The sequence below is a fragment of the Stegostoma tigrinum genome, chromosome 1 (assembly GCF_030684315.1).
Source record: "Stegostoma tigrinum isolate sSteTig4 chromosome 1, sSteTig4.hap1, whole genome shotgun sequence".
NCBI classification, from domain to species: Eukaryota; Metazoa; Chordata; class Chondrichthyes; order Orectolobiformes; family Stegostomatidae; genus Stegostoma; species Stegostoma tigrinum.
Genome location: NC_081354.1, coordinates 98,055,542 through 98,074,168, shown reverse-complemented (window position 1 = coordinate 98,074,168; position 18,627 = coordinate 98,055,542). Strand labels below are relative to the sequence as shown.

General features: G+C 46.1%; 1 protein-coding gene across 2 annotated transcripts in view; it reads right to left on the bottom strand.

Moving 5' to 3' along the window:
• The window catches only part of wdr19 (WD repeat domain 19), a 180,834-nt gene that overhangs the window by 138,044 nt on the left and 24,163 nt on the right, over positions 1–18,627 (bottom strand). Inside the window, exon 1 of one of the 2 annotated variants that reach the window (XM_048545995.2) lies at positions 3,571–3,652. The exons of the other annotated variant lie outside the window; for it this stretch is intronic. Coding sequence (XP_048401952.1) covers positions 3,571–3,576 — 6 coding nt within the window. The 5' untranslated portion in view covers positions 3,577–3,652. Of the gene's footprint in view, positions 1–3,570; positions 3,653–18,627 lie in introns of those variants that run through there. 2 annotated transcript variants of the gene reach the window in all.

The following is an 18,627-nucleotide window of genomic DNA, read 5'->3' as shown; positions in this document are numbered from 1 at the left end:
AGACTGTTAGCGGCTAACAATGAGTTGTGTGTAATAGCAGACTGTATGATCACATGGCCTGATGTATGGGGCCGTGGCCTAGGACAGTGGAGAGTTCAAACCCTGAAGTTACTGAGCTCAATATTGAGCAGCTGCAAGGTCCCCAAGCAAAAAATGAGGTGGTGTTCTTCCAGCTTCACTGGGGAACAGCAGCAAGCCTAAGACAGGGATAGTGGCCAGGGAGCCAGGTGGTGCGTTGAAGCAGCAGGTAACTAGAAGCTCAGGGTTATTTTGGCGAGCAGAACTTAGGAGCTTTGCAAAGTGGTCACTTGGCCTACGCTTCTTTTTCCCAATGTAGAGGAAACCACATTGTGAGCAGTGAATCCAATAAACGAGATTGCATGAAGTGCAGGTAAAGTAAATAGGCAAGTATTACACCTTCGGCAATTGTAGGGGAAAGTGTCGTGGGCTGTGGTGGTATTGGGAGTGAAGGAAAAGTCGATCAGAGTGTCCCGAAGGGAATGGTCCCTGCTGAAGGCAAACAACTGAGGGGAGGAGAATGTGTCAAGTGGTGGCACTTTGCTGGAGGTGGCAGAAATGGTGGCTAATCATTTTCTTGTTATGTATGCTGGTGGGATGGTAGGTAAAAACAAGGGAATCCTATCATTGTGGGAGGGAAGAGAGAGGTTGAGAGCCAAAGTGCGGGAGCTGGGTCGAACCCAGTTGAGGGCCCTGTCGACAACAGCGCTGGGGAATCCTCGGTTGAGGAAGAAGATAGACATTTCAGAGGCTCCCTTGTCAAAGTTGGCATCATTGGCACATATGTGACGGAGAGGGAGGAACTGAGAAAACTGAGTCAGAGACAGACCAGGTGAAAGTGAGGGTGGCATGGAAGTTGGAAGCTAAATTGATAAACCTTACCAATTTCAGACGAGAAATAGAACATAACAGCACAGTACAGGCCCTTCGGCCTCGATGTTTGGAAGCTGCACTGATGATATCATCAACATATTGGAGAAAGAGTTTTGGGCATGGGCTGGAATAGGACTCAAACAAGGAATATTCCACGCACCCCACGAAGCGACAGCATAATTGGAGCCCATGCAGTACCCATGGCCACCCCTATGCCCTGAAGAAAATGACAGGAGTTAAAAAAGTTGCTTAGGGTAAGGAAAACCTCCGCCAGGCTGAGGACGGTGGTGGGGGTGGGGATGGTCAGGCATTTTTTTCCAGGAAGGAGTGGAGAGCCCTGAGACTATCCTGATGGGGAATGGAAATGTAGAGGAGTTTTATGTCCATGGTGAAGGAAGGCAGCTGGAGCCTGCAAATTGGAAATTCCAAAACTGGCATAAAGTGTCAGAGGAATTGTAGATACCATCAGCTTGGAGGTGCCGGAGGGGAGATTACCAGATAAAATGAGGACTGTAGTTGATCCAACGGCTGGATATTCCACGGTGGGGCCATGGTCCAGTGGGTGATAGGAGGAGATATGTGAGTGCTGGCATCAGCCTCTGCAACATAAATGCCAGAACTCCAGACTACAACAGCATCACGCTAATAAAGTCAAGATTGGATCTGAGCACATAGAATGCAGTCAGTTCAGGGGAAAATAGGTTGGAATGGGACAGGGGAGGAAAGAAGTTGTTGCCCGCCACATCTACACATCATCCTGTACCCTGGCCAATATCTCTGTCTTAGGCTTGCTGCAGTGCTCCAGCAACGCTCAGCATAAGCTGGATGAACAACAATTCATTTTCTGCTTGGGGTCCCTGCCCTACTCAATATCGAGTTTAATAACTGTAGGTCTTGAACACTCCTATGTCCTAGTCCCCACACCAAAGCACCAGGCCTTGTGACTGCATAGTCTGCTATTACACACAACCCATTGTTAGCCACCAACAGTCTCCATTAACAGCTATTCACTCTCCTAGCCAAATCCTTATCTACTCTTTTGTCTGTCCAACTGTCTTCTCTCTCTTTGGGCTCTATCCTCACCTATCATTTACTCCTTACTCCCTTCCCCCCATCCCATCTTCTGCATTAATACCAACATTTTCTGAGCTACCATCAGTTCTGAGGAAGGGTGACCGGACCCAAAATGTTATCTCTGCTTTCTCTAGACGCTGCTAGATTAAAGTGGCCATGGAAGGTGTGATCTTAGGATGTTTAGCAAAACATGCTCTATGGCTGCTCCGGAGCTTTGGTGGTGGATCGAGCAGGTGTTTCTGGACTTAGTGCCAATCATTCAGGCTGTTTTATCATGGATAGTGTCAACCTTTTGCGTTGTTTGATTTACACTAATTCAGGCAAGTGGGAAGTATTGTCACATTCCTGACTTGTGCCTTGTAGATGGCGGAAAGATTTTTGAGAAGTCAGTTGGTGAGTAACTTAGTGCAGTATTCCAAGACTCCAGCCTGCTCTTGTAGCCACTGTAATTATAATGGTATGCCCAGTTGAGTTTCTGGTCAACAGTAACTGCTAGGATGAGGGAATCAGTGATGGCGACTCCATTGAATGTCAAGTGATGGCATGAATGTTACTTGCCACTTTTTCTGCCCAAACCTGAATGCTGTCTAGGTCTTGATGCATTTGGACAGGGACTGTTTCAGTATCCGAGGAGTCATGATGGTGCTGGCCACTGTGCAAGTACTGGTGAACATCCCCACATCTGACCTGATGGAGGAGGGAAGGTTTTCGATGAAGCAGCTAAAGATTGTTGGGCCTAGGAACCACTGAGGAACTCCAGCAGAGATTTCCAGGAGCGGAGATGACTGATCTCTGACAATCACGACCATCTTCCTATGTTCAAGGAATGCATCAAATTAACAGAGAGTTTTCTCCTAATTCCCAGTGATTTGAATTTTAGTAGGGCTTCCTGATACCACACTCTATCAAACATGGCCTCGATTTCATGGGCTGTCACTTTCACTCCTGAAATTCAGTTGTTTTGTCCATGTTTGAAGTCAAATTGGACATCACTGAGCAAATGGTCGACAAGTAAGTGCTGGTTGATTACATTGTTAATGTTACCTTCCGTCACTTACCACATGATCAAGAGTAGACTAATGGGGAGGCAATTAGCCCGGTTGGATTTATCCTGCTTTTGGTGTACAAGACATACTTGGGCAATTTTTCACATTGACAGGCAAGTGCCAGCATTGTAACTTAACTGAACCTGCTTGGCTACGCAAACAGCAAGTTCTGGAGCACAAGTACTATTGTCAGAATGTTCTCAGGGCCCACAGCCTTTGCAGTATCCAGCGGAAGCTGGTATTAATGGATCTGTGGTGAACACAGTGAGAGTACAATTACAATACTTTCTAGGAGACAGAATATCCCCACGTCTCGGGGGAATATTTTCTGGGTCATGAGGGTTCAGGGACTACAATCCATTGTACCACCAACTCCGTTTCCATAGTAACCGTCAAAGTAGAGCTGAGGCCTTTGCAAATTGCGGTGTTATCACAAGCCATCGACAACAGCGGCGCTAAGTAACAAAACCGAAAATTGTTAACGCGAATACATCTCTCTCTCCTCAACCCGAAGACTTGATGATACCGGAGCAGCCTCCACCTGCACTTCCTCTCTCACCTTCATCTTTCTCTTTATTTCCTTCAGCCTCTAGCTTCCCCAAGTGTGGCCGCGCTGACCAAATGCGCACGCGCAGCAATGCGTCCTCTTCCCGTAGTGCAACGCGGTAGGGCGTCTGGTAGCCATGGTAACCGTCGGCATGCGCCATCACCGTGTTTCTTTGCAGGCTCAGTCCCAGTGAGAAAGCCTGGAGGACCATGAATTTACTGTCAACCTGGGGCTGCTTGTTTAAAAGAAATCTCCATGACTACTAATCTAAATCAAAACAAAAAGCCGAAAGGTATCAACAGGTCACAGTCCGTGGAGATAAAGGCCACAGAACACCGCACTGCCCGTTTCTATCTCCTTCCCAAAATCCACAAACCTGCCTGCCCTGGTCGACCCATCGTCTCAGCCTGCTCCTGCCCCACCGAACTCATCTCCACCTATCTGGACTCCATTTTCTCCCCTTTGGTCCAGGAACTCCCCACCTACATCCATGACACCACCCATGCCCTCCACCTCCTCCAGGACTTCCAATTCCCTGGCCCCCAACACCTCATCTTCACCATGGACGTCCAGTCCCTATACACCTGTATTCCGCATGGAGATGGCCTCAAGGCCCTCCGCTTCTTCCTGTCCCGCAGGCCCGACCAGTCCCCCTCCACCGACACCCTCATCCGTCTAGCCGAACTCGTCCTCACACTCAACAACTTCTCTTTTGACTCCTCCCACTTCCTACAGACTAAGGGGGTGGCCATGGGCACCCGCATGGGCCCCAGCTATGCCTGCCTCTTTGTAGGTTACGTGGAACGGTCCCTCTTCTGCACCTACACAGGCCCCAAACCCCACCTCTTCCTCCGGTACATTGATGACTGTATCGGCGCCGCCTCTTGCTCCCCAGAGGAGCTCGAACAGTTCATCCACTTCACCAACACCTTCCACCCCAACCTTCAGTTCACCTGGGCCATCTCCAGCACATCCCTCACCTTCCTGGACCTCTCAGTCTCCATCTCAGGCAACCAGCTTGTAACTGATGTCCATTTCAAGCCCACCGACTCCCACAGCTACCTAGAATACACCTTCTCCCACCCACTCTCCTGCAAAAATTCCATCCCCTATTCCCAATTCCTCCGCCTCCGCCGCATCAGCTCCCACGATGAGGCATTCCACTCCCACACATCCCAGATGTCCAAGTTCTTCAAGGACCGCAACTTTCCCCCCACAGTGGTCGAGAACGCCCTTGACCGCGTCTCCCGCATTTCCCGCAACACATCCCTCACACCCCGCCCCTGCCACAACTGCCCAAAGAGGATCCCCCTCATTCTTACACACCACCCCACCAACCTCCGGATACAACGCATCATCCTCCGACACTTCTGCCATCTACAATCCGACCCCACCACCCAAGACATTTTTCCATCCCCACCCCTGTCTGCTTTCCGGAGAGACCACTCTCTCCGTGACTCCCTTGTTCGCTCCACACTGCCCTCCAACTCCACCACACCCGGCACCTTCCCCTGCAACCGCAGGAAATGCTACACTTGCCCCCACACCTCGTCCCTCACCCCCATCCCAGGCCCCAAGATGACATTCCACATTAAGCAGAGGTTCACCTGCACATCTGCCAATGTGGTATACTGCATCCATTGTACCCGGTGCGGCTTCCTCTACATTGGGGAAACCAAGCGGAGGCTTGGGGGGACCGCTTTGCAGAACACCTCCACTCGGTTCGCAACAAACAACTGCACCTCCCAGTCGCAAACCATTTCCACTCCCCCTCCCATTCTTTAGATGACATGTCCATCATGGGCCTCCTGCACTGCCACAATGATGCCACCCGAAGGTTGCAGGAACAGCAACTCATATTCCGTTTGGGAACCCTGCAGCCCAATGGTATCAATGTGGACTTCACCAGCTTCAAAATCTCCCCTTCCCCCACCACATCCCAAAACCAGCCCAGTTCGTCCCCTCCCCCCACTGCACCACACAACCAGCCCAGCTCTTCCCCTCCACCCACTGCATCCCAAAACCAGTCCAACCTGTCTCTGCCTTCCTAACCTGTTCTTCCTCTCACCCATCCCTTCCTCCCACCCCAAGCCGCACCTCCATCTCCTACCTACTAACCTCATCCCACCTCCTTGACCTGTCCGTCTTCCCTGGACTGACCTGTCCCCTCCCTACCTCCTCACCTATACTCTCCTCTCCAGCTATCTTCTTTTCTCTCCATTTTCGGTCCGCCTCCCCCTCTCTCCCTATTTATTCCAGAACCCTCACCCCATCCCCCTCTCTGATGAAGGGCCTAGGCCCGAAACGTCAGCTTTTGTGCTCCTGAGATGCTGCTGGGCCTGCTGTGTTCATCCAGCCTCACATTTTATTATCTTGGATTCTCCAGCATCTGCAGTTCCCATTATCACAGAATCCAGCTCTGTTCTGTTTGTAGGTTGGTGCTATTTAGGCTCCAAATTGGAGATATGTGTTTTATGTGAGCCACGCTAGACAACATCGGAGTGGGAGATGAGAAGGGAACATTCAGTAAGAAATGATTCTTCAACTATTAATGTTCATGACTGCCTTAAGTCGTACCTAATTCAATGATGTTCATACAGTCTTAACAGGGAAGGGTTGTCTAGCTCCAGATCCAATATAGACAGGTGTATCATCGGTGTCCAAATAGTTTTTAAGATCAACTTGCTCAGACACGTTGCACGCATCCAGAAGGGTGGACTTGAACCCAGCCCTCCTGGCAGAGAGTGAGGGGCATTGCCAGTGTCACAAGAGACCCCTACCGTAATAATCTTAGTTATTATGTCTGACCAACCAACGTAATTGTTCCTGTTTCTACCATGCAATAAACTAAAGCTTGTTAAAACCAGCACTTCTTTGCATTAAGACTCACTGGTGGTTCACGCTCCACCATTGTTAACTAAAGCAAGAGAGAGGTGATGGCTGAGTGGTAATGTCACTGGACTAGTATCCAGAACCCTTAGCTGATGTCATTTATGCAGTCAGAGTTTTAACAGCATGGAAGGAGGCTTTTAAGCTTGCGTTCACACCAGTCTTCAAACTTCCATCTATTCTAATCTCATTTTCCAGCTGCTGGCTCATAGCCTTGTACACTATGGTGTTTCAAGCATTCATCTAAATAATTTTTAAATGTTTTGAAATTTCCTGTCTGTACCACCCTCTTAGACAGTGAGTTCTAAGTACTCATAACCCTCTGGGTGAAAAAAATCCCTCAAATCCAGTCTGAACTGCCCACCTTTCTCTCCTGTCTCCTCAGACTTCTCTGTTCTAAGGAAAATAGCTTCAGAATTGAATCGCTCCAGCCTAAGCAACACTGTGCTGAATCTCTCGCACCCTCTCTAGTAAAATCACATTTTTTTTTGCTCAGTATTTAAGGTAAGTGAGGGACAGGAGTTTGGACGACAAAATGGGTACCTGATGGATAAAGTAAGTAAATGTCTGCTTAAAATATGTTAGAGGATCCAATCTGGCAGGGTGGGGCTGGGTGTAGGTTGGTTTGGGACCAACCAGGGTTGGGTGGATCAGGTCAAGAAGATCATGTCAGGTCAGAGGATTGTCAGTTTCAGCAAGAGTTGGTCAGGGGGAGCAGAGTTTTAGGTGTTGGGTCACAGGAAGGGGATGTTGTGTCTAGGGATAGGTGTGTTGGGTCTGGATGTTAAGGTTCTGGGATGTAGTTGGGTTGAGGTAGGATCAGTGGTGAGTTGGAAGTTAGTTTAATAGTTGTCAAATAGTCCTCTGACCTTTACTCGGTAATGATGAAACTTAAGTGAGACCAAACTTTATCAAGGTCTGACTTTAAGCATCTTTTTTAGGAGGGTTCCAGAAGCAGGGGAATTGTCCAGTGATAATTTCAAGTTCTGGGACAATTCCAATGCATCAGAGATTCCACGTGGTCTTGAGCCACAATTCTGGTGTTCTCTGTCCATTAACTGAAAGCTGATGCTACATAAATTTATTAAGATCCTTTGAGGATGTAACAAAATTAATAAATGAGGTATATCCAGTGATAATCATTCTGCTGGCCTGCTACCTGGCTGTAACTTCACTCTTCCCTGTCATTTCATCTTATTTAGCTTCTTCCTCTCTTGCATGTATCTGTCTGCCTGTCTTCAGCTTTGTGTTCTTCACTATTGGTACTGCTCTGCTACCATCATTTCTTGTTCCCATATCTCTTTGCTGCTTTGCATTCCAGTTTATGGGAACACATTGACGTGAATAATATTCACAGACTAAGCCACTGGTTTTACTGACATCTTGACAGACCACAGTACCAACACTATCAACCATCCAGCTGCCTAACCATCTGGAACATAAAGTGATACTTCAGCGTTATGATAAAAATAAATTAAAACAGGAAAACTGCAGAGAGTGTGATATCAATAAAGTGCATTTCAAGTAATGACATTATGGTGCCTGATTATTCTCAATGCAGCACTTCCAAAAACAAACATAATGCAGATCATAATGTGTCAGAATTAATAGAGAAAATTACAGAATTTCTGTTTTTATGATACCTTGAAACGATCATAAAAATTATGAAGTGTGGAGGTGACATTCAATTTAGACTTGCTGTCATGCAGTTGTCAGGGAATTGGGGCGCTGAGGCACAGATAGGCTGTGATCTAATTCAATGTTATCTGATATGTTAACCATGAACATTAAGCATCACTATTGGGAAATTGATCTCAATACTTGTACTCATTATATAAGTGTACATTTACTAATAAAATAGTAAGATGTGAAGCAGATTCTCAAACTTATTTTATGAAAATGCATGCTTTATTTGTAGAAATGATGACATAGTGGTAATGCCACTAGACAAAGAATCCAGTACCCCTGGCTCATGTCCTGGGAACAACGGTTCACATTCTGCCATATTAGCTCATGAGATTTGGATTTTTAAAAAAAATCTGGAGTTAATCTTTTGATTGTCATAAAAAGCTATTTGGTTCACTAATGTCCTTTAGGGTAGGAAACCAACCATCGTCACCTGGTCCAGCCTATATGTGACTTCAGGCCCACAACAAAGTGGTTAACTCGAAACTGGTCTTTGGAATATTAGATATGGGCAATAAATGCTGACCCAGCCAGTGGTGCTCACATCCCACAATCAAATTAAATTTAAAAATACTTCGATGAGCACTTGTTGAGTGTCTGCTACCAAGAAAGAAAATATTGGACGGCAGCATCATGGAAACACCAGTAACGGCATATGGAGAGGACAGCAGATAGCAGAATCAGTTTGACCATTCAGAATAAGTGCTTCAGGACAGGAGAAAAACGCAACCAAACCAACAATGAGCAGATCCAGGAAGGTATCACACAGCTAAGGGAACCAACAGTGTTCTGGATGGTAAGCAAGGGCACTGCAGGCACATCTTTGCTAGTTAAACATTCTTAGCAATTATTTGATAAAAATCAATGTCCTCCCACAACTGATGGACAAGATGTGATAAATTCCAAATTTTGATGAAACAGAAAAAATGTGATTTTTTTCACTTAATGATGGTAGATGTTTAATAATTCTACACATGAAGTAGAGTTATCAGTGTTGTTTGCAAGATGTTTAAGATCAAAATGAAGGCATGTGGTTTAAATTGTTTTACTTTTGGCATACTAGTGATGAGTCAGTGACTTCTATTGGATGATCCTGGAACAGGTTCAAGATGCAGAATAGTCTGAGTCAATAAACATGGAGTTGGAAAAGCAGAGCAGGTCAGACAGCATCCGAGGAGCAGGGAAGTCAATGTTTCGGGCCAAAATCCTTCATCAAGATTGGGAAGTGGAGAGGGGGTGCTCAGAAATAAATAGAGGAGGGTGGAAGTGGGGCTGGGGGGGGAGGGTAGGTAGAATGGAGATTGGTAGATACAGGTAGGGGTTATTGTGGTTAGTCAGTGGGAAGGGTGGAGCATGTATGTGAGTCAGAAGATGGACAGGTTGGGGTGGAGAGATTTTGAAGCTGGTGAAGTCAATATTCAGGCCCTTGGGCTGTAAATTCCCAAAGTGAAATATCAGGTGTTGTTTCTCCAGTATACGTTTGGTCTCACTGTGACAATGGAGGAGGCCAAGAATGAAAGTGTCACCAGGGGATTGGGAGGGGGAGTTAAAATAGATGGGTTGGTTGGTGCCTGTAGAATGCAGGTGCTCTGCGAACCAGTCCATGAATCTGCGTTTGGTCTCCCCAGTACAGAGGAGATCACATCTGGAGCAACGGATACAGCAGTTTAGGGCAGATGAAGTGCAGATGAATCTCTGACAGATTTGGATGGATTGTTTGGGACCTTGGATGGAGGTGAGAGGGGAGGTATAGGGGCAGGGGTAGCACCTCCTGCAGTTGCAGAGAAAGGTACCGGGTGTGCAGGTGAAGGGGTTGGTAGGGAGTGTGGAGCTGATGAGGGAGTTGCAGAGTGAACAGTCCCTGCAGAAAGCAGACAGGGGTGGGGAGGGAAATATCTTTTTCGGGATGGCGTCCGATTGTAGATGGCAGAAATGTTGGATGATAATGTGTTGTATTTGGAGATTGGAGGAGTGAAATGTGAGGACTAAGGAGTCTCTATCCTTGTTGTTGTTAAGGGAGAGATTTGCAGGAAATTCGGGCAGATGGGGTCGAGGGCATCCTTAATAACAGAGGAAGGGAAACTACAGTCCCTAAAGTAGGAGGCTATCTGGGAAGCCCTAGAGTAAAACGCCCCATTCTGGGACAAGGTGTGGCAGAGATAGAGGAATTGTGCGTATGGGATAACATTTTTGCAGGAGGGTTAGTGAGAGGAGGTGTAGTCGAGGTAGTTGTGAGAGAAAGTTGGTTTGAAATGGATGTCAGTGGTGAGTCGGTTTCTGGAGGTGAAGACGGAAGTCCAGAAAGGGGAGGGAGGTGTCAGGAATGGTGCAGCTGAACTTGAGGGTGCGGTGGAAGGTGTGGGTGAAGTTGATGAACTGTTTGAGCTCCTCGCATGAGCACCGATACAGTCATCAGTGTAGCAGAGGAAGAGTGAAGGATGGTGCTGGTATAGTTGTTGAAGAGGGACTATTCCACGAATCCTACAAAGAAGCAGGCATAGCTCAGGCCCATACTCAGGCCAGGGGACTGAAAGCTTTGGAAAAGGTGAAAGGTGTGAGTTGTGTCCTGAACGTATGTGAGGAGTTCCTGAACCAAAGGGGAAAGAATGGAGTCAAGGTAGGAGGAGATGAGCTTGGTGGGGCAGGAGCAGACAGAGACAATGTGTCAACCATGACAATCAGGTTTATGGATCCTGGCTTGGAGATGGAAATGGGCAATGGAGATGGGGAACTATCAGGTTGGAGGCTGTGGACGTGAGATCTCCCAAGGTGATGAGGTTGTTGATGGTCTGGGAGATGATGGCTTGGTGATAAGAGGTGGGATTGTGATCAAGAGGGTGGTAGGAAGAGGTGTCAGAGAGTTGGCATCTGCCTTCAGTGATGTAGAGGTCAGTTCATAATACTATCACTGTGACCCCCTTGTCGGTGGGTTTAATGGTGAGGTTGGGGTTTGAGCGAAGGGAGCAGATAGCTACACGTTCCAATGGGGAGTGGTTGGAGTAAGTAAGAGGGGTGGAGAGATTCAGGTGACTGACGTAATGGCAGCAGTTGGAGTTAAAGAGGTCAAGGGAGAGTAGGAGACTGGGAAGTGGTGTCCAGGAGGATAGAGTTTGCTGGAGGCAGGAGCAGAGGTCATCAGATGGTGGGTTGGATTCTCATTCAAAGAAATAGTCACCAAGGTGGAGGATGTAGAAAAAGACCTTGACATAAGGAGTGTATGGAATTCGTTCACGTGTGATCCCAGTGGGATGAAGGTGAGCCCTTTGCTGAGGACTGATCTTTCAGGCTCAGTGAGGGGGAGGTCTGGGGGCCTGGTGAATACCCGGCAAGCCGTGGGACTGGGGCTGAATGTTGATCTGGAGCTAGGAGCCGGGGTGGAGACTGCAGCTGGAGTGGGTGTATGTACAGGAGCAGTCATTTGGGCGGAAGCAGAAGTAATCACTTGGTCGTTGGCTGTCATGAGGTCGGTGATGCCAGCGGTTGTCATATGACTGGCAGGGTCGGTGGAAGTGGTTGTCACGTGGAATAGGTTCAAAGAGTAAATTGAATATATTCAGATATAATTAGGAGATTGCAGGACATATATATTCCAAGCGGGAATCAATTTGAGCGACAAAGGGAAGTATGCAAAGGATAAAAGTTTAAAAAGGCCTTGTAAATTAAACATAAAGTACTGGCACAATTGAAAATAGGAATGGGAATTGGAAAAGGGTAAAACATCAATAACATTAGAATAAAGCATTAATGGGATCAGTATTGCAGTTAACACAATATATTAAAAATACTTGTAATCAATATATTTGGGGAAAACAGTTGACAACATTAGGGACTTATAGGAAATAGTCACCCTTATATGATAGAATTGTCCATTAAGTTTGAAAAGTATGCCAGTCAATCTGAAATGAGGGCCCTAAATCTAACCAAGGACAGGTATGAGGAGGAAGTTAGTGGACTGGTAAAATGTATTACAAGACAGCAGGTAGGTAGTGGCTTTGAATTATTAAAGGTTGGTTTTCAAAAAGCAAAAATGGGTAAATGGGATCTGATGAGTGGAGTCCTGCAGAGGTCTGCACCACAGCCTTTTGACAATGTACGTTAATGACTTAGATAAGGGGAGCAAAAGCATGGTAGCTGAATTTAAAGGTGATGATAAGTAGGTCATATGTTGTGAAGAAGACTAAAAAAGTTGCAGACTGATATACAGATCAGTTGAGTGAATGGGTATAATTAGAATTAGGGGTTTTATTGTCACATGTACTCAAGTACAGGGATACAATGGTAAAGTGAAAAGTGTACAAAGTTGCCACTCCCAGCATCATCTTAGATACAAAGGTAGCTGGTACAAAATCTTAGGTACAAAGTAGAAAAAAATAAAGAGATAATGTTAAATCTGGGAGATGGGGTTTAATATGGGAAGATGTGAAGTTACTGCTTTGGAAGGAAGATTAAAATAACGGAGTATTACCAAAATGGAGAACGATTGCAGAATTCTGAGCTGCAAAGAAATTTAAACGTTCTAGTGCATTAGTCACAACAAGTCAGTATACAGATGCAACATGTAATCAAGAAGGCTAATAGGTAGCTGCTCTTTATGACAAGAAAAATTGAACATTAAAGTAAGGATGATATGCTTCATTTCCATTGGGCATTGGTGAAGCCATGTATTAGCATCCTGATTTAAGGAAGGAAGTAAATGCATTGGAGATGAATCAGAGTGGTTTACTAACTTCATACCTGAAATAAATGAGTTGTCTTGTGAGGATTGGTTTGATAGACTGAATTTGTATCCACTGGAGTTCAGAATAGTGAGAGGTGACGACTGAAGTGTATGAGATCCTGAATGGTCTTGACAAGGTGGACGTTGATAGGATGTTTCCTCTTGTGGTTAAGTCCAAAACTACAGGGCACTCTTTTAAAATTACAATTTGTCCGTCAGAGGGTTTGCGACTCTGGAACTCTGCATCAGACTGCGGTGGTGACAGGGCTATTGAATAATAGAAGGACAGAAGAGTTGGACAGGGGAATCAAAGCCTCTCTCATACATAATTTTTGTTTGAAGGTGAAGAAATTGCACTACGTACAAGAACAGCTATAAAGGAGTGATTTTTGACTAAGAATACCATAAGAGAGCAAGGCAGCTAATCAAGATGGGCTATCAACATAATGTTAAAGGACATGACATGTCATGATTGATATTGCAAGAACCTAATTGCAAAGAGGGAATTGTGGAATTAATTTGTGAAAGGAACAAGGGGCTACATGCACATTCTGCAAAAATAAGCACAGGGATCCTGCCAAACTATTCACCTAAATCCATTGATTGTTCCAGTAGCAGGATAAAAATTTCATGCTGCCTGCCCATTTCAATGATTTCTGGAGAAATGTTTGAATAAACCTATTTAGAGATGCTATTACACACTTTTCAAGCAAGTAGGACATGAACCGGATCCAAACTGCACTACATGCAATGTTTATGGACAATTGGCAGGGTCAATATCATGAGTGATAATGGGAACTGCAGATGCTGGAGAATCCGAGATAACGAAGTGTGGAGCTGGATGAACACAGCAGGCCAAGCAGCATCTCAGGAACACAAAAGCTGACGTTTTGGACCGAGACCCTTTATCAGAAAAGGGGGATGGGGAGACGATTCTGGAATAAATAGGAAGAGAGGGAGAGGTGGATCGAAGGTGGATAGAGGAGAAGATAGGAGAGGAGACAAACAAGTTAAAGGGACGGGGATGGAGCCTGTAGAGGTGAGTGTAGATGGGGAGGTAGGGAAGGGATAGGTCAGTCTGGGGAGGACAGACAGGTCAAGGGGGCGGGATGACGTTAGGAGGTAGGAAATGGAGGTGCGGCTTGAGGTGGGAGGAGGGGATCGGTGAGAGGAAGAACAGTTTAGGGAGGTGGGGACGAGCTGGGCTGGTTTTGGGATGCAGTGGGGGAGGGGAGATTTTGAAACTGGTGAAATCCACATTGATACCATTGGGCTGCAGGGTTCCTAAGCGGAATATGAGTTGCTGTTCCTGCAACTTTTGGGTGGCATCGTTGTGGCACTGCAGGAGGCTCAGGATGGGCATGTCGTCTAAAGAGTGTGAAGGGGAGTTGAAATTGGCCCTAAACCCCACCTCTTCCTCTGTTACATTGATGACTGTATCGGCACCACCTCATGCTCCCACTAGGAGCTCGAACAGTTCATCCACTTCACCAACACCTTCCACCCCAACCTCAAGTTCAACTGGACCATCTCCAAAAAATCCCTCCACTTCCTGGACCTGTCTGTCTCCATCTCAGGCAACCACCTAGAAACTGATATCCACTTCAAGCCCACCAGACTCCCAAAGCTACCTAGAATACATCTCCTCCCACCCACCTTCCTGCAAAAATTCCATCCCCTATTCCCAACTCCTTCGCCTCCGCTGCATCTGCTCCCAGGATGAGGCATTCCACTCCCACACATCCCAGATGTCCTCGTTCTTCAAGGACCGCAACTTACCCCCCTCCGCAGTGGTTGAGAATGCCCTTGACCGAGTGTCCCGCAACTCATCCCTCACACCTTGCCCCTGCAATAATCGCCAAAAGAGAATCTCCCTCGTCCTCACATACCACCCCATCAACCTCTGGATACAACGCATTATCCTCCGACACTTCCGCCATCTACAATCTGACCCCACCACTCTCTCCAGGACTCCCTTGTCCGATCCACACTCCCCTCCAATCCCAACACACCTGGCACCTTCCCCTGCAACCGCAGGAAGTGCTACACTTGCCCCCACACCTCCTCCATCACCCACATCCCAGGCCCCAAGATGACTTTCCATATCAAGCAGATGTTCACCTGCACATCTGCCAATGTGGTATACTGCATCCTCTGTATCCAGTGTGGCTTCCTCTACATTGGAGAAACCAAGCGGAGGCTTGGGGACCGCTTTGCAGAACACCTACGCTCGGTTTGCAACAAACAACTGCACCTCCCAGTCGCGAACGATTTCAACCACCAGCTCCACACTTCATTACCTCGATATTATGAGTGTCTTGAGATGGATAACTCACTCCCTGGCTCACCAGTACCATCAGGAGTGTGATGGAATATTCCCCACTTGCCTGGATGAGTGGAGGTTATACAGTTCCCTGAAAGCTTGGTACCTGAATAGGCTGCAGGACGTCAAACAATTTCCTCCACCATCATGTCCCTGAAGTCTGCTGCTTTTTATCATTTTGAAATTTCCTTATACACTACCTAATTCTATAACACTGTACTACCGACTAATAACAAAGAACAAAGAAAATTACAGCACAGGAACAGGCCCTTCGGGCCTCCAAGCCTGCGCCGATCATGATCCTCTGTCTAACCTGTCATCTATTTTCTAACGGTCTGTGTCCATTTGCTCCCTGCCCATCCATGTACCTGTCCAAATATATCTTAAAAGATGCTAACGTGTCTGCGTCTACCACCTCCACTGGCAATGTGTTCCAGGCACCCACCACTCTCTGTGTAAAGAGCTTTCCACGCATATCTCCCTTAAACTTTCCTCCTCTCACTTTGAACTCATGACCCCTAGTAATTGAGTCCCCCACTCTGGGAAAAAGTTTTTTGCTATTCACCCTGTCTATACGCCTCATGATTTTGTAGACCTCAATCAGGTCCACCCTCAATCGTCGTCTTTCTAATGAAAATAATCCTAATCTACTCGGCCTCTCTTCATAGTAACACCCTATATAGCTATAACCTATATTTAGGACAACTATCTTGTACTAATGTACACATTTACACCTTTTAGATGCATATTAAATAGAGCCGCTACCCTCCTTAAGAAACTTATTATCAAAACAGCATTGCCATGAAACTGCATGAATGAATGTGTAGGAACTGTTAAAAACCGGCAATAGTTGATGACATTTCACATTCCAGCTGTGGGGGATCAGCTTAATATCTTCTATACTTTTGTACACGTATAATTTCTCACTTATTTAGGTCATATAGGTCTAGTATTTTTATTAACCTTGATGACTTTCAGGACAAAAAGACTAACACCTCTTAATTATGCAAACTCAGACTGGACAGACATTCTAATCCCATCAGGAGTAACAGCCATCATTTAGCAGGTGCTCAAACTATCTTCCCCAGGACAGGTGTCACGCAAACCTGTGTATGATAGATACAACTGTATGACACCAGAGTGCTAAAATTTTAATGTTTGTAAAAGCTGTGTATGAAAGAGGCTACTGTAAAACTGTGTCAGTGATAATGGGAACTGCAGATGCTGGAGAATCCAAGATAATAAAATGTGAGGCTGGATGAACACAGCAGGCCCAGCAGCATCTCAGGGTCTAGGCCCGAAACATCAGCTTTTGTGCTCCTGAGATGCTGCTGCGCATGCTGTGTTCATCCAGCCTCACATTTTATTCTACTGTAAAACTGTGCTTTGGATTTCATCGCCACCTCAAACTTTGCTACTGCGGATGCTCAATAAAGAAGATTTTCTCGTCACTCACCGATCTCAGTTGTTATTGAACATGATCCCACAACATGGTGTAGTTGGCAGGATTGCTGGGGTCACCTTCAAAACTGACCAGTCACTGAAGTACTCCGAAAGTAAGAGACTTCCTTCTTAAAGTTGTGACCTAGACCCTGAACGTGATCCCAAACCTCTCCTGATTTGGCCATTTTTGAATCCCCTTGTGCCCAGACCTCGAGTGCTCAAAATTGGCAGAAATTGCCCATGGCAAGAAATTTCCCACAGTGTGAGTATTTGGATTACTATGAGTGACCCCAGTAAACTATCTACAACCTTCAAAGATAGGCTGGCCCCTCCTGACATAACTGAGGAAGAAGTGCTGCGACAGTTACAAAATTACATTGAAGTACAGTTTTCATTAGGGAAAAACCTAACCAAAATCTGGCAGTAATAAAATATTCCTAAAGGGTAGTGGACCCTAGACAACATGAAACGGGTCAGGAGAGAAACCACTTAACAGATAAGGACAGAGCTAAATGTTCCTTTGCTTTCATGGGACAAATTCACCAAAGGAATGAAGTCATGTCTTGATCAGCCCATTACCGTGAATTAAAACAATTAAATGCAGTGCATGAACAACTGCAAAAGGAAAGATCTAAGCAGGGATAAAACTGAACTTAAAAATCAGGAGCTTGATTTAAAAAAAACAAGAAACAAGGACGAGATAACAGTCCTGTCAGTTTTATTCCTGGTTTCCAAGCCCGTGCAGAATTTGTATCCAACTACTAGCTACATCCAGGAAGTGGTTCAGCAAAACGAAGCTATTGCCCTTCGGAAATGGAGGGATGAAAGTGATGGGCCCTCTAGCTGTGAAAACAATGAGACTTGTAGATCCCCAGCACCATTTTTACAACCCCTTAAAACCAAGAAGGTAAAAATAGAGGAAGTGGTAAGGCAGAGATTACAAGATGGCACCGACGTGGACATTCTGGTAAAACGGATTGAGAAACTCACTCTGCATGAATCTGTGATAATAGGAGCTGCAGATGCTGGAGAATCCAAGTGACCCCTGAGAATATAAACAAGTTGTCTTAAAAAATGCTTCACCAAAAGAAAGAGCCAATGAAGTTATGGGAAAGCCTAGACCGGTTTAGGGGAATATATATACTCCATCCCTGGGGCGGGTACAGATTCTGAATGCCATTGTCACTAAAACAGAAGGATGCCTTCTCCATGAGGCATTCAAAGGTGCCTTTTGAGAGCATGAGCAGGAACTACACACTGGCTGGGCAGTAACAAGATATTGGTTACAGGGGTATAGTCCACCGAAGACTGACTGGATGAAAGTCACGGCATGCTGGGGGCTTCAGGGAATGTTCCAGAATATGAGGAAATGTTTAGGGTGACCTGAAAAGAGTAAGCAGGAATCCCAAATGTGCAGGATGATAGGGATTTTAAAGGTTGTGATTATGGCCTGCTGAAGCCTACTTTTGCGGCCGGTTTAAACCCAAGCCTAGTAAAATGCTGAAGTTCGCCAAACCAGACTGAGACTATACAGGGACTAATTATTATGATCTGGTGAACTGAGCCCATTGGCTCAACCAAGATACGGGTCCCAAATTGTGAGCACTACAGACAGGAAAAATGGGACAGACCCCCAGCAACCCTGGGAAGACCCAAGACAAATGCTCAGGGAAGTGTTATGTCTGTGGGAAGGAAGGCCAATGGGCCAGGAGGCACTGGCAAAATTGAAAAAGGGGTGAAGACACCCAATAAGCAAGAAGGAAGAGGAGACCCCGAAAACCTAGAGGAGTTTAAAAGGCTAACCACCCAGCAGCAGCATGAGCTGCTGATGATAAAAAAAACTGACAGAGCCCACGCCATGCCCCTTTCGTCTCCTACAGTCTTTATGCCAGCAGAGGGGAGACGGATTGTATATGATCATGAGGCCAGGCAACATGGTCATTGAATGCCTTTTGGACACAGGAGCGGGGTTGACATGCCCTCCCTGGAAGAATGTGACCAAACTCCCACT